Source organism: Strix uralensis, chromosome 18, assembly GCF_047716275.1.
Source record: "Strix uralensis isolate ZFMK-TIS-50842 chromosome 18, bStrUra1, whole genome shotgun sequence".
NCBI classification, from domain to species: Eukaryota; Metazoa; Chordata; class Aves; order Strigiformes; family Strigidae; genus Strix; species Strix uralensis.
In genome coordinates this window covers 2,535,528-2,550,444 of record NC_133989.1, presented here as the reverse complement: position 1 = coordinate 2,550,444, position 14,917 = coordinate 2,535,528, and the positions used below count along the sequence as shown (strand labels likewise).

General features: G+C 53.9%; 1 protein-coding gene across 1 annotated transcript; it reads left to right on the top strand.

The window, feature by feature from the left end:
* Nucleotides 1–8,371: 8,371 nt before the first annotated feature.
* On the top strand, nt 8,372–11,502 carry PPDPF (pancreatic progenitor cell differentiation and proliferation factor). The gene is made up of 5 exons (XM_074888485.1): nt 8,372–8,491; nt 9,660–9,749; nt 10,591–10,668; nt 10,827–10,923; nt 11,141–11,502. Exons 2-5 carry the CDS (start codon nt 9,695–9,697, stop codon nt 11,244–11,246), a joined length of 336 nt encoding a protein of 111 aa, XP_074744586.1. The 5' UTR covers nt 8,372–8,491; nt 9,660–9,694; the 3' UTR covers nt 11,247–11,502.
* Nucleotides 11,503–14,917: the final 3,415 nt, after the last annotated feature.

Here is a 14,917-nt window from a genome sequence, read left to right as displayed (position 1 = left end):
TATGGCAGTCTGGGGGTGAAGGGACAGGCCTGGAATTGGAGGGGGCCCAGGGCCACCACGTACCACAGCCCTTGCTCTGCCCCCAGTGGGACCAGTGGTGCAGAAGGGCTGTTTTCCCACACGTGCTGGGAGGAGAGGGGTCCCTGCACGGCACACGGGGCAAATGTGGCCCTGGGCAGAGCCCTGCAGGCACTGACCCGCGTTTCTGTCTCGCTGGAAATGCATTAGCCCAGGAGCAAGCAGCAGAGCAAGGGACAAATAGAGCAAACCAGATTTCTGCACCTGCACCACGTATGTTGGCTGCTCAAGAATCTGTGCTTTATTAACATCATCTCATTTAATGGAAGGTGGCGTTCAAGTCCTAGGAGGACAAGGAAACCATAAGTAATGTCCTTCGGTAATACCATGAAACTTTCTTTGCATAAAAAAAATAACATGTAGTGGCCAGAATATTTATACCTCTGTCAGCTGTGCAATTACAAGGCTAATGCAAAATTTTCAGTGTCCCAAAGCCAAATATAGGTCACAAGAAAGCTAATTTTGAATTAAGCTATGTAATAGTCCAGGCCAATTTTATGGCCCAGACCATCCTTCCAGTGAATTTAACAGCTAAATCAGGTACTCTTAGGTACTCTTATGAAGGTGCTCTTACCTTCATAGTCTAAGGGTTAAAAACTTACACATCATGTAGATTACGGTGGTGCTAACCTCTCATTAATGCTTAAAGGGAGACTTTATTTTTTAATGAATGTTATAGTTCATTGGTATTTTCTTAGAAATATGATAGGAAAGATATCTTTTATGCAGCATTCCTTGCGCGACATAAAATGCACTGAGTGCCAGAAAAAATAAAAAGAAACTTCCAAGAGGAAGGTTCTAAGACAGCATTTAAAGGGATTGACCCAGCCTTGTTTTGGGATGGGAAGAGTAACGTTACCCCGGGTCTGGATGTGCTGGGGATGGACACCAAGTGCAATAATGCATAGGAGGGATGGGCATGTAAGTCCCTTATTCTTCCTATCCATATTTTAGTGCTTTGGCCAAGAAATAATCTCCCTTTTTTACACAGGGGCTGCAGGCAGCTTGGAACTGCCCTCAGCAGGGCAGAGGCTGCGTTTGCTAATAAAGACTTCAGCCTTTGCGGAGATGGAGTAAATCCCAAGTCTCTGCCGCTCGGGCCAGGCGAGTGTGTGATGGAGCTCTCCTCTCTCCATTCCTTCTCCAGCAAAGAGAATTTGAATTTTCACCTCTTTTCGGGAAAAGAGAAATGGTCAGTGCACTGCGCTTTACTTCTACAATGAAACAGAGCCTGACAGCCCATTGGACTATAAATAGCACGGGACACGAGTCGGAGAGAGGGCTGTCAGACCTGGCTAATCCCGGCTCGGTTAAGCCACCTTACGCCCAGCCTCCGAGAAGCTTAAAGCCACAGCTGTGTGCCCAGGTCTGGCCAGCGCCTGGAGAAAAGGGTTTCACCAAACACGTGTGGTCCCTGTGGACCATCAAGATCGATTGTCATGCCCAAGTGGAACCATTTTCCCTCCTGGAAAATACTGGTAATCTGTCTTTAAATGTTCAGCTATATAAAATAAAAGAGACCTGAGCAGGCAAAATCTGAGGGCGGCTGAAGTTTAGCGCCTCATCTCCATCCATCTGGCTTCAGATTCAGGTCCCAGCTGAAACAATTCTTGTACATCCTATTTAGGCTTGATTCCCCCACCCCAAAAACCATCACCAAATGATGTGGGGTCATTCAAGAACCCCCCTCAAAGGGACAGGCAGGCTGCACACATGCATGGCAGGTGCCTCTTACCCCTTTCATCATCACCTCAACGCCATCCAGCCCCACAGCCCCCAGGTTAGGATCTGATGCTTTAAGCTATGCTAAAATTTCCATTTGCCAGACATAATAATTGAGGGGTTTTTTTTTCCTTCCAAAGAAGCTCTGCATGGTGTGACTGGTAGAGTGAATAATCTGCAGTGCTGGTAATTTGTATGTATCTGGGATGCGAACACCCCAGGCTGCCTGCCTGAATTTGCCTTCGTGCTGGGGGTGTTTCTTCCCGTGAGTAACGCGTTCAGCTAACTGAGCACTTGTGGTTTTGTCGCTATAAAATGCATCAGGTCTTCTCTGAAGGCGGGGGTTTGGGCAGAGCAGACAGCAGCCACGAGGGATGCCTGCCCTGATGTCACTCCAGAAGTCCCGCTCTCATCAGGGAAAAGTTGGGGCTGGACCCAGGAATGGCTATAAATTGCTATTTTCTTCCTTCTTCCCATGCAAAGCAATAGAGGTATTTTCCCTGAAAAGAAGAAATGCAGGGCCTCATGCTGGCTTCATGCAACAGCCATCAGAAAAGCAGATCAGAGGCGTGCAGGGCAGCGGTCGTCCTCTAAAGGGCAGCTTTATGGAAGGGGTGAACGCTGTTAGGTCTCCTTCTTCCCATTGTCAGGCTTCCAGCTCCTTCCACACCAGTTTTGGAAGCTTTGCAGAGGTTTTGCACCCAGACGTGTCAGCATTTACTGTCTGCTGGAAGTGGACAAGTTCAAAATACCAAGACATTGGCCCTCCTCTCCTTGTCTATACAACATGCATCCCATGGCAATCCTGAGGCCAGTGCCAGTGCACAGAAAACAGGTATTCCCATTTCAGTTAAACCTCAGCTTAACTGGAGTTAAGATGGGATGGGACTCCCTGCTGCATCTTCCAGAGGTTTCTAGATCATGTTTACATGGGGTTGGCTTTGAGGTCAACCTGTCCAGGCCTCCACATTGACATGTCATGCCTCTCTCTGCATGTGTGCCTGGCAGCACTCATGGCCCAAGGCACCAAAGAGAAGATTTCATGAAATTTTCAGTGCGAGCAGGTTTTTCAGCTCATGCTCATGCTGTAGATGTGGAGAGGGCAGATGAAGGCAGAAATGGGGCAGAAAGGCAGGGGAAGGAGGAGGAGGAGGAGGGGAGTATTTTGAGGTCCTGCACTCAGCGCATGTTGCTGATACCTTTAAATTGGAGCCAAAGGTTTAAAAATAAACTTTGGAAGTGACAGCTAGATGCCCAAGCCCTCCAGCCACAAGGCCAGGTGGGGACGGTGTCTGGTGTCATCTCTGATGGGACACCAGTGGACCTTGTGCAGGGTGGGCTGCACCAGGCTGCACCCAAGGACCCACCATCGTGCTCACGCTGCTGGGACCTGCTCCCCGGGGTTTCGGTGTAGTCATAGCCATTGGGTGCCTGAGGCAACCCAAGGTAGCAATGCTGAAGGGACAATGCTTAAGGCCTTTAAAATTGTCCCCATCCATCCTGGGTGTGGGTGGTAGCACGTGGCTCCAGGCGTGTGTGGGGATGCTCCTCCAAAAACCCTTTTTCCACCAAAGAGCTGAGTTACAGGGTCGGGACCGGGAAATCCCTCCACCCTAGGGCTGCCACCTCTTTGAGCTCAGCAACACCCCAGGGGTTATAAAACACCCTTGGGTGCACATCCCCAGGTCAAACGCAGCAGCTCCTCACCTAAACTTGGATTTCCTCTGAAGATTTTAACTCCTGCACTGCTCTTCACCTTCCCCACTGCCATTTTAATATTGCTACTCTATTTCTTCCAGCTCTCCGAGATGCCACTGGCAGAGAAGAGGCTGTGGAGGATAAAGCTGCTCAGTCTGAGCTGCTGTCTGTCCGGGAAGCAGCCAGGGTGAACATTACCACTCTCTGAAATATTTTTTAACATCAGGGGAGGAGAAAAACACCACTTCAAATGCATTTCTTTGGGGTCACCCTGACATTGGTGACATCTGGATGTAGCATCTGGGGGGGCTTCAAGAAGCTGATCCTGTAAATCTCCCCCTGTGCTGAGGAGGGGACAGACCCTGATGTAGGTCAAGCCCAAGTGAAATAAGACACCTCTGTCCTGTGGTTTAATGCTGTTTGCAGGATGCTAGGCTGCTCCTGAACCACACTGGTTTTACAGCAAGGGCGTCTGGTGCTGTATCAGGCTACAACAGATTGATGTGTTTGTTTTGGCAGCCGTGCACATCCCCGAGTTAGGAAAAGCCTGCATTAATCCTGGGGATGGCTTTTCTTATTAAACCATGGCCACTGAGTACAACAAGCCCTGGCTGCCCACATCTTTGATTGCTTTAGTCCAAGGGCTGTCAGTGGAGATACCTGGCTAACAGCATAAGCTTTGGGTAAATCCAGAGGGAGAAATAAGGATCAGGGAACTTAATGAGAAAATTTGTTGCTGAACCAGCCCCCATCAAAGCCCAAGGATTTATATGAGTGAGGAATTTGTTTGCATATGATGGAAGTGAATGGTAGTGAATTCCCCCCCCCAGTCCCACGAAGGAGGTGCTGGTCTAAGAGTTTTCTGTAGAGAGATGAATCCTGCTCAGCACCATTGCTGGTTTCAAGATGATTTTCCAGTTTTCCCAGAGGAACAGACAGGTCAGAAGTCAGGAACTCGTGGCACCAAGTTCACCTAAAGCCTCTGGATTACAGCAAGCAGTGGTTGTCTTTCTTCCCTGCTTTTTTCCAAACTGGGGACATCGCTTTTGCATAGGCAAATCAGGCTGTTCGTGACTTTCTACCTAATTCTCTCCACAATGTGCATATTTGCAGATCAGACTCAGAATTTTGGGGAGCCCTGATGCCAATTCCCTGACTCTTTTGGGAAATCAGCCCTGGATGCCTGCACCCCCTTGGCACAAACTGCAGGTGAGGACAACAGAGCTGCCTCTCATCACCGTGGGGACAGCGGTGTATGCCCTGATCTAACTTTATTCTCCTGCCAAGGTGGCACTTGGGCCACTTTGCTGCGTATATCCCAGAAACACAGAGCGCAATTTCCAGCCGACAGGTAAAATACACTGTTGTGCTTAAAGAAAGTCACCCCTCACATTTCCAGGACATCCCCTTTTCCGATTTAAACACGTGCAGGCAGGAGAAGATGCCCATGACCATGGGTTGGCTTTCGCAGCCACTCTTGCTCTGATCTCAGTGAGGCTGCAAAGGCTCTGGGTGGAGGAGGGGATGGCCTTAATGGAGTGTCTGGGGTGAGTATTTCGGTTATTTTTTATCCATAGGTGGCAGCAGCTGCCTGTGCTGGGCGGACGCTGCCCAAATCCCAAACCTGGCACCGAGCAACAGAGCGGGGAAAATGCAGTGCAGGAGGAGTAGGAGAGCAGAGCCTGAGCATAAGTCATGCCTGCTCCCTCCTCTGCACCGAGAGGTCCTCAACAGAGGAAGAATTAAGCAAAATCCTCAGTGGTGCAGGATCAGGCTCTGTAGTACTATAGAGAGCTCAATTCTGCATTACTGCTGTGCCAGGAGCCAGCACTGACACCTTACCCGGCAGGAAAATTGCTGCGTGCTCTGGTCCAGAGTGGTGGGGAAGGGGCTGCTGCGTGACTTTCTGACCACTGACCAAATTCCTGAAGCCACTGGGATGTCACATGCCCAGAGGGAATCTGGCAGCAGCTTCAAACCTCATCAGCTGGGCAATGGGGTGCCCCATTGTCCCCAGCCGTAGCTGGGGTACCCATCTGTGATGTCCCACGGGCGCTGGTGCAGTCCAGCGGCAGCAGCTCCTTCAGCTCCGCAGCCTTCGCTGGCTTCCAGATGTTTCTGCCAAGTACAAAATGTGGCACGAAAGGCTATTTCCCAATGGCACACACCACCGGCAGATAAAAAAAGCCAGTTGGCCAGCTGTAAAATGGAGCCCAGAGAGCCAGATTGAAAAAAAACCCAAAAAACCCCAGGAAAACACAGAAACCTTGCTCAAACACAAACAGTAAGGAGAGTCGCAGTCAACTCAGAGCCTCTAATTAGAGGAAAATCAAAGAGAAAAATCTATCTAAATCTTGTAATCTGCTTGCTTTGAAAACTACTGATTCTTGATCAATACAAATGAAATGTATCTTCCTCTCCTCAGCAGACCCAGGCCAGGGTTTGTCCTGGGAAACCAGACTGGATGCTCCATCAATCCCCCTGGCTGCTCTGTCCCACCGGCGCTGCTCCTGCTGCATCCTTAAGGCGAAGTGCATTTAAATGGCTTTGGGATGAAGAGCAGAGCAAGACATGTTTTGCTGGAGACTGTAATTCATTCACGCGGGGAGACTGATCCCCCCACCCGAACCAGCAAAGCCCCGATTCATCCCCCATTACCATGGGTGCAGCATCGTGCCCCTGGCGCTATCTGCTTAATGAGCTGATCCTTTAAAAAGCAGCCCCAAACGTGGGTGTAAGTGGTGTCGATGCACAAAAGGACTAGGAAGTGTTTGTTCATCTCTGCTCTATCATTAATTAAAGCAATTAGCCCACTCAGGCTCGGTGAGGTACAAAGCCATCAGCTGGGAGGAATATACTCCATTATAGAATGGATCTCTATATCGATATACTCTTACTGCTCTGGAGGTTAATAGAGGGACATAAGATTCATCTCGCAGGAAGGGTTTGAGGAGGAACCTGAGGAATGACACAACACAGCTTCACTAAAACAAAAGTGACCTTTCAGGTCTCAAGCACCCAATTTTTAGCCTTTCTATCTCTCCCTTCTGGGCGAGAAGAATCTCCCAAGCTCATGCCCTGGGGCTGTCCGTGCTTTGCAACCAGCAGGGCTGGCCTGGGGGTCCCAGGAACCCCAAAATCAAAGCACTGATCAAAGCTGATCATGGGGCACAAAAGCGAAGCCTAATGCTGGGCATGAAAACAACCACGTGGCTGTTTAAACTGCCGGTTGGTGTTTGTATATTCAAAGTCCATCACAGCCTTGAGCCAACTCCTTTCCTGGAAAGCGCTGAGTCAGGACCATCCATGGGGAAACTGAGGCACAGCTGGAGGAGCTTGGTCCAGAGCTGGGTCACACGTGCTCTTGTGTTGGTCCTTAAACCTCTGGGGTAGACTTTGAAAATAAACAAGTTATTTACAGCCTTGTGGTGCCAAGGTTTTCCCTGAAGCCATCCTGGCTCATTTCCTGGGAGCACACACACGGGCTGTGCACAGGGGAAGGCGCCCGTCCCAGCGGCGATGGCAGGAATATTGCTCTGTCCCGTGGGCCAGGCGGGGGGATCTGGGGACACGGGTCACCCAGAGTGTCCCCATGCCAGGGAGCGGGGGGGCTTGCTCCACTGAGAAACACAGCTCCAAGGGCAGCTCGGCCCTTTTGCAGCCCCGTGAGCTGCGCGGGGAGATCAATGTCCTCCTGGAGCAACTCAGCGCTGCCTCTCCTGGAGCTGGCTGCTCGCCCCCGAGACTTAATAAGATCTTAATAACTCCGGCTTAATAAGAAAAATCACAGACTTGGGGAGGAATGAACCTCATCGCACGGAGAGTTTGTGCCAGAACCACCCCAGGCTGCGATACGGGCTCCCTCCTGTCTCCAAACCCTAAAACGGCTGAAGCATCACCCCCTAAAAATGCTCTTTCTCACAGCTGCGCCCAAACTGCAAGATTTTATTGCAAACCCTCAGCGCGCCGGGCCGTAGCGCTCTGCTCTGAAGTATGACTGAATTTGGGAGAGACTGAAGGAACAAGGCTTTAGCTACATCAAATACCAGGCTGCCTTTGCGGAGCTACCGCGAGGCTCTCGCGTCTCTCCAGGGCTGTTCTGACACTTAAAAGTGGATTCGCTTTGTGTTCTCGGCCGCGTTTCCATTTCACACAAAGTCATTTGCTGGGAAGTTCCTGTTTTGCACAGACACGGCGTCGCTGTGGCCCCCAGGACACACCAGTGGTTTATGTCACGGCGGCTATACCGTTTGTTACACCGGCACCCAAAGCCGGAGTTGGATTTTGGTGTGGGTTGTGTTTAGGCCTTGCTGCAGGTTTTTCCCTCTAAATTAAAGTATTCTCCCCCAAATTTGACACAGCCCAGCCAGCTCAGAATCCCTTCAAATCCATATTTATTTATTCATTCATTTTTACTCATTTTAAAGGTGGCATCAGGTCGTATCCCTTGAAATGGTTTTAAACCTTAATTTTCAACTTTAAATTTTTTTAAAATTTCTTTTCACTGTTAAATTTTCTTTTCTTAAATAATCATAATTTTTTTTTTTACTCGAGTCCGATGGGGCGGGGAGTGTGTGGCAGACCAGAGGAGCCCGGAGTAGAGTCCCCCCCGTCCCCCGCCATGAACCCGGGGGGCCCCGCCCCGCCCCGCCGCTGCGCACCCGCTGCCCGCGCAGGCCCCGCCCCTACCGGGGAAGGGGCGTGACCTGACGCGCTGCGCCATCCCGATTGGCGGTGCGAGCCGCGGGGGGCGTGTCCCGAGGTGAAATGAGGGCGGGGACGGGGGCGGGGACTAGAGCGCCTCGCCATTCCGATTGGCGGTGCGGGCCGCGGGGGGCGTGTCGCGAGAGGATATAAGGGCGGGGCCGGGGGCGGGGCGACAGCGCCGCGGCTCAGGCCGTGCGGTGCGGAGCGGACGGTGCGTTCCCCGCGCGGCGCCGCCGCCGAGCGGCCCTAGTGCCCGCCCGCCGGACCCTGCCGCCGCCCAGCCCAGGTACGCTGCGACCGGTAGTGCAGCCCCGGCGGGGGGGGGGTGGGGGGAAGAGGGGGCGAACGGCGCAGCCCGTTAGTAATTTGCGGGTTTGGTTTGGGAGGGGTCAGCTGCAAGGCTAAACCGAGTGCCTGTGGGGTGAAACTTCTGGGAGAGGGCTCTGTGCCTCAGTTTCCCCGCGAAGGGTCACGGTGTTAAGGGCAAGGGGGTGCGCGGAGGGAGCGCAGCCAACATCGTCAGGCCAGGGAACGCCTCGCGGGGAGCGGGGCGCCCCGGAGGAGGGGTGAGGGACTTGGGGCGCTGGGTGCGCCCCCGCACCCACCTCACAGCCCAGTGGGTGCTTCCGCTGTTCCTCCGGCGGGCGGTGGGGCTCGGTGTCCTCCTCCAGGCCCAGGGGACTGTGCCCCGTGCTGGCCGGGGACACCTTGGACTGTTTGAGCCTTTTGGGAGTTTGCTTGAACCAGAAGCGATAAGGCTGTGGGGAGAGCCAGCACCGTGGTGGGGTGGGCGAGGGGGTGCTTTGTACCAGGAGGAGAAAAATATTTCCCCAGCTCAGAACTGGGGACCAGGGGGAGCAATTTTCTTGCCCGTGCTGGGAGCAGAGGTTGCAGGAGCAGGGGCGTGATGTGATGTACACACGGCTGGCAGGTTTGGCCTTGGCTCGGGGTGGGGGGTGGCAGCGGGGGACAGGCTGGGGCTGGAACCCCCTCGCATGAAAATCCTCGGTATGTGCCCCAAGCTAAACCCTCCTTGGCTACTTGCGCAATCTCTGCCCGAGATTTCATAACTCCCAACTGTTGATACAGGGAGGGGAACTGGATTTCTGCAAGAAAGCAGAACCCCCGCGTGGGGTTCGGGGAGGGTGCCCTGCAGACTCGCCAGGCCTGGGCTCTGTGCGAGCTGTTTTCGAGGGAATTATTTTGACTTTGCGTGTAGCTCGCAGCCAGAGCTCTACAGCTGCGGATTTAAGCTGCGTGGAGCACCGGGCGTGCTAACCAGTGTCCCCGGTGCCGTGCCACTGCCAGGGTACACGTGTCCGATCTCTTCAGAGATCACACTGGTGCCATTTAAACTCTTGCAGCTTTCTTGTGGGTGGGCGCGGGTCAGGCCCTGGGTGGGTGGGGGCTGCGCTGTGGCCCCTCTACAATGACGGCTGCCCCTTTTCTCGCAGGTTTTAGATCTGCACAAGAACCAAGATCCAGAACCATGGCATCCATCCCATCGAGCGGCTCGCTCATGGCGACGCACAACTACCACAGAAGTAAGAGCGCATGCCCGGGGCTGGGGTGGGCTCCGCGTGGTGGGTGAGCAGGCAGGATGCTCTGCCAGGCGTCGGGGGGGACGTGGCTCCAGCAGAGACAAAGCTGAGCTCAGGGGTGAGCTTTCAGCTAAAGCCCCCGCGAGAGCTGGCAGGCTTCTTGCTGAGAAAGGGGGTGGCCAGCAGCCATCCCTCCTGCTGCTCAGACCCTCCTTTGGGCCACCGCAGCCCCTGCCCAGTTGTACCAGCTGGAGATGGGCCTTGCAAACTCCTTTGCTCATTATTAAGGTTGTAGGTGAGGGGAGGTGACGGCTTCAAATGCATCTTGCACTGTTGCTGTGGAAATGAGCTGCAAAACCAGTCTGGACAATGGTAGCTAATGGTACCTCTCCAGGGGAGAGACTTTCTGGTTTAGTGGATTGTCTAAACCAGAGGGAATTAAAAGTATTCCCCTTGATCTGAAACTTGTAGCAGCTGGACTAAAACTCCATGGATTATATGCAGGAATCTGCATTCTCTTGGCCTCAAGTCATCTGCAGAGGCCTCCCAAGTGCTGCATACAGATACAAAGCCATTAAATAATGTCCTTGGGGTTGCAAGTGTTTTCCTACAGAGGTGTTCAGGTGCTTTTTTCCTACCTGCTCTTGGCCAGCTTGTAATCTCGGCAGTATTCCCTTCCTAGTGGCTTTTATTGACCTGGCACTAAAGCTGGGCAAGTACTGGAGCGAGATGGTGATGAGGCTGAGCCATGTCACCCCAGGGACGGCCACACCAAGGCCGTGCGTTGCTTTTCATGGCACGACCGAGGGTCTATGGTGGTCTGATGGCCATGATTTCTCCACAGGACGCCTGAGCTCCACATCCAGCAACAGCTCCTGCGGCAGCTCGGAGTACTCTGGGGAGGTCATCCCCCACCCCCCGGGTAAGTGCTGCCTGGCTCGGGGCCACGGGGAGGACTCTGCTCCCAGCCCCACCACTGCAAATCTTACTGGAGGTGACTCAGCCTCTCCTGTGGGATGAGACTGGGGTGGTCACAGGTTGCACTGACCTGGACCTTCCTTGGCACATGCTGTCCCCCAGGTCTGCCCAAGTCCGACCCTGGCCACTGGTGGGCCAGCTTCTTCTTTGGGAAGACGACTCACCCGGCCATGACCACTGTGTCGGAGTCCCCGGAGAGGTGAGTGGTTTCCTCGGACGAACTGACACAGGGGACTGCCAGTGCAAGACCCAGGGCAGTTGGGGACATCCCTGCTGCGTCCCTCGAGGTGCATCCTGACCCAGCGGGTGACATCTTCGTGCCCAGGGCACCAACTCTTTTGCTGCAAAAAAGAAATGCAGAGCACCAACACGATGCCTGGGCGTTGGCCTGACCCTCTCTCTGCTCTGTCTTGCAGCTCAGGAACGCTGCGGGTGACAACAGGACCGATGGCATGTGGCCTGGTCCCAGGAGCGGGACGGAGGCGTCACGCCAGTGAGCCCAGCTCCGGGCCCTCGGCATGAGCGGGTCGGCGGCTGCTCCCAACACCGGCGGGCACAGCCCCTTCCCCCCTCCCCACCCTGTAGAGTAGGCAGGCTGCTCCGAGGCAAAGGTGCTGCTTTGTAATAAAAAAGTGCAGTAAAACCCCAACGATTCCCACACCAGCCTTTTTACTCTTTCTCAACGTAACTACGCCCTTTCCACGTGGACTCGGTAACACTTTTTATTTACCTTGTACTCATACAATGGCAACTAATAAACTTGAGCAGCCTTTTAAAACACTGTGGGTGGTTGTTCATCTGGGCTGAGAGGGCAGAGCGGTGCTGTTGATGGTGGTGGGGCTGGACCAGGATGCAGCGCAGCCTCTGACCACAGCAGCAGGGTCCGGTCAGGCTGGATGGCACTGTGATGCCAGTGTGACTCACCAGTGCATGTGTTTTGCTTGTGAGCAAGATCTGGCTTGGCTGCAGGGATGCTGCAAATGCCTCCCCCACCCTTCCCTCCTTACTTGGCTGCACAGCCTGTCCCTGCTGGCGCTGAACTTGTTTTGCTCCCCAAGCACATTGCTGCCCTGCCCTGCTCCAGAGCTTCGCAGGGTAGGAGTGCCTGAGCCTGAGCTGGGTCTGGTCAGGGCTGGGGGAAGGATTTAGGTGCAGGGGGAAGGATTTGCATGCAGAGTGAGCCCTCTGTAGCGAGGGGAGAGATAAGGCTGGCTCAAGGTTTGCATTTTGTGGGTCTGATGTCAGACTGGAGCTCGTGGGGTGGATGGCAGCTCAGGGAGTGGGCTGGGCAGCTCTGGAGCCCAGCAGGCCTGTGTGCTGCACTGCCCTAAGTGGTGTTTTGGCTGACTGTTGCCTTGAATTAGTCATCTTGGTTGTTTGGCCCTTCTGTGATCAGCCCAAGAGCTGGGGAGTGCTGCTTGATAAAGCACTGAGAAACCAAGAGCCTGCAGGTGCCTGCATGTAAGGGGGCAAGGTCCCCTGTTCCTGCTGGAGGCAAACAAAACCCTGGCAAGGGTTGATTTAAAGGTGCCAGATCTTCCTGCTCTGCTCTTCTGTCAGCCCCAGCACAAGGTCTGGGACAGGCCCTGCGTGCACCAGGGGAACCCCTGAGCGGTGACTTTGTACCACCATGTCCCGTGCAGGCAGGGGCGAAGGGCAAAGCTGGGTTCCAGCAACTCCCCACTGCCTGGCCCAGGGAGCAGCTGGGGGGGAGGTGGCTGCTCTGCTTTTTGTCTGTCCTGCAGAGGCATCCAGGGTCACTTCCAGCTTTGCTCCTTGTCTCTGGTAGGAAAAAGTGTTGTGTAAGCTTTGCCCTGAGCTCTGTGTCTCCAGGCAGTGTTCCTTGTCCTCAGGGCAGAGGGTCTGTGTTCCCCCCATCCTTAGGGTGGGCTGGGGCAGCACTGGGAGCTCTGCTCCCCCGTGCAAGCGTGTGCGTCCAAAGGGCATGGTGGGGGGGTTCCCCGTGGCCAGCAGCTTTGGGCACATGGGTTGGACCCCCGAGGCTGCCAGCACCCTGTGGGTGACCTCCACATCCACAGCAGCACGTCGTCACCCCACGACCGATCTGACGTGACTGCCAGCCGGGCAGCAAACTGCTGGTGCTGGGCACTGCTGGGGGGGCTGCACCTATATGCATGTGGTTGTGTATCGCAGGGGGCGTGTGGCAGCCTTTAAATGTCATAAAACACAGGAAAATCAAGCAAAAAAAAATCCTTTCTGAGTAAGACAAGATGAGGCATGCTGTCTGGCTGGTGGGCTGGGGAGGATGGCTACAGCACTGGCTCATACCAACAAGCACTGCTCCAGGTTTTTCCCATGCCCCGGCAAACCCCTTCGGCTGCTGCTCACCCCCAGGATGCCTCAAGGGAGCAGTGGGGTCTCCTCTGCTGCTGGTTCCCAGCAGAAGCCCCAGATTTTGGAGAAATGACTATTTTTTCCAAGCCTACAGCCTCGGGGGCTGCAGATTAAAGCGTGGACACACAAAGGTAAAGTCAATATTGCCATATTTGCTTGTTGGTCTCGTGATTAGGGAGGGTCAAACCCAGCAACTGTCCCCAGGCACCCTGGGGAGGCTGTGGCAGAGCAAAGGCACCAAGCCTGTGTCCCTGGTTTTCAGCTGGGCACTTTCCCCGGCCTGACCCAGCTCTGGGCAAGCTGCTCTGGCCACCTGCTGCGATGCCACCAGCACATCAATGCTCCTCCATCCTGTTTTTGGATGCTGCGTGGAGGTTAAGCTCATTCCCACATTGCTGTGAGGCAGGTTGGGTTTATGGCACTGATCTGTGAGTTGCTGTCCTGTTGCCAGCGGCTCTCTGTCCAGCGGAGCAAAACTGCCTGAAAAAACCCTGTTGAATTAAAGGGGATTTTTCTGAGTGGCTGTAGAGTCTCGCAGACTCGGACTCCTACTCTGCTGGGGTGAAAAAACGAGGAGAGCCCGTCCCCTGACAGGCTGTGGTCCCTCTCAGCTTCATGGCATCACTGAGAGCAAAGACCTTGGCATTGCCTTGGTCGCTTGGGGTGCCTTTTGGGGTCTTACTTGTCCCTTTGCAGCACTCAGGTGTGTTTAGGAAAAGCATCTGACAGCCAAGCACGTCTATTTTTATGCTGTTTCCATCCCCACTGCTGTGGGTGTCGGTCTCTTTTCCCAAGTAACAACAGGATGAGAGGAAACGGCCTCAAGTTGTGCCAGCGGAGGTTTAGATTGGTATTAGGAAAAATTTCTTCACCAAAAGGGTTGTCAAGCATTGAAACAGGCTGCCCAGGGAAGTGGTTGAGTCACTGTCCCTGGAGTACTTTAAAAAACGTGGAGATGTGGCACTTAGGGACATGGTTTAGTGGTAGACTGGCAGTGGTAGGTTTACAGGTGGACTTGATGAGCTTAGACATCTTTTCTGACCTAAACAATTCTATGATTCCAGCTGATTTCCCATGTCTCGGGTCATCATGCTGCTCGCTGTGGTGGGATAGCAAGGGATCCCTTAGGTAACAAGTGAGACAAGCAAAGGGGCTCTTTATATCCCACACCCCTCCCTAAGCATCCCCCCCTTCCACTGGGCTTGCTCTCGGAGGGGCAAGCCCCCACCTCCCATGGCACCACCCCCCCCAGGGACAGACGTCCCCTCCTCTGCTCCCCCACCCCTGCCTCGTGCTGCTTGACCAGACGCCGTATTTTGACTGTTGATTAACTCACATATTTGGGCAAAAACCAGCCGGTGCTTTCTGCTCGCTCTCGGCCCTTGCAGGGGCCCTCGTGCCTCCCCGCCGCCTCGCAGGAGCTCCCACAGCAGCCCCAGCGTGAGAAATATTTCCTTTCATTGCCTGCCTCTTGCTGCTTGGAGAATTTTATTTTTTTATTTTTTTTCCTCCAGCAGCTTTGCTTCCCCCTCACCCTTCAAAGGCCAATGTGGAACCTTAAAAATAGAAACAAACTGTGCAGCTCAAATACAGCACATTAGCCTGACGCTGCTTTCAAATGCCACTCTGTCAAGTTGAATCTGCAAACGGGGCACATGCCAGGCTGAAACCAGAGCAGGCAAACACCTTTAACAACAGCATTTGTAATGCCCACGCTGGAGGGTTTTGGAAAGGGCTGGGGCTGTGTCAGCTCTGTCTTCAGGGGATGGATTTCGGGAAGAGCCTGATCCACAAAGTGGCCCCGATTTTGGGGGGAAGCTGCAGTGCCCTGCCCAGGC

Bases quoted from the DNA above. Each gene is read 5' to 3' on its own strand.
- PPDPF (XM_074888485.1), top strand. From the start codon at position 9,695: ATGGCATCCATCCCATCGAGCGGCTCGCTCATGGCGACGCACAACTAC. The intron at 9,750-10,590 runs GTAAGAGCGCAT...ATTTCTCCACAG, and splicing joins GACGCACAACTACCACAGAA to GACGCCTGAGCTCCACATCC. The intron at 10,669-10,826 runs GTAAGTGCTGCC...GCTGTCCCCCAG, and splicing joins GGTCATCCCCCACCCCCCGG to GTCTGCCCAAGTCCGACCCT.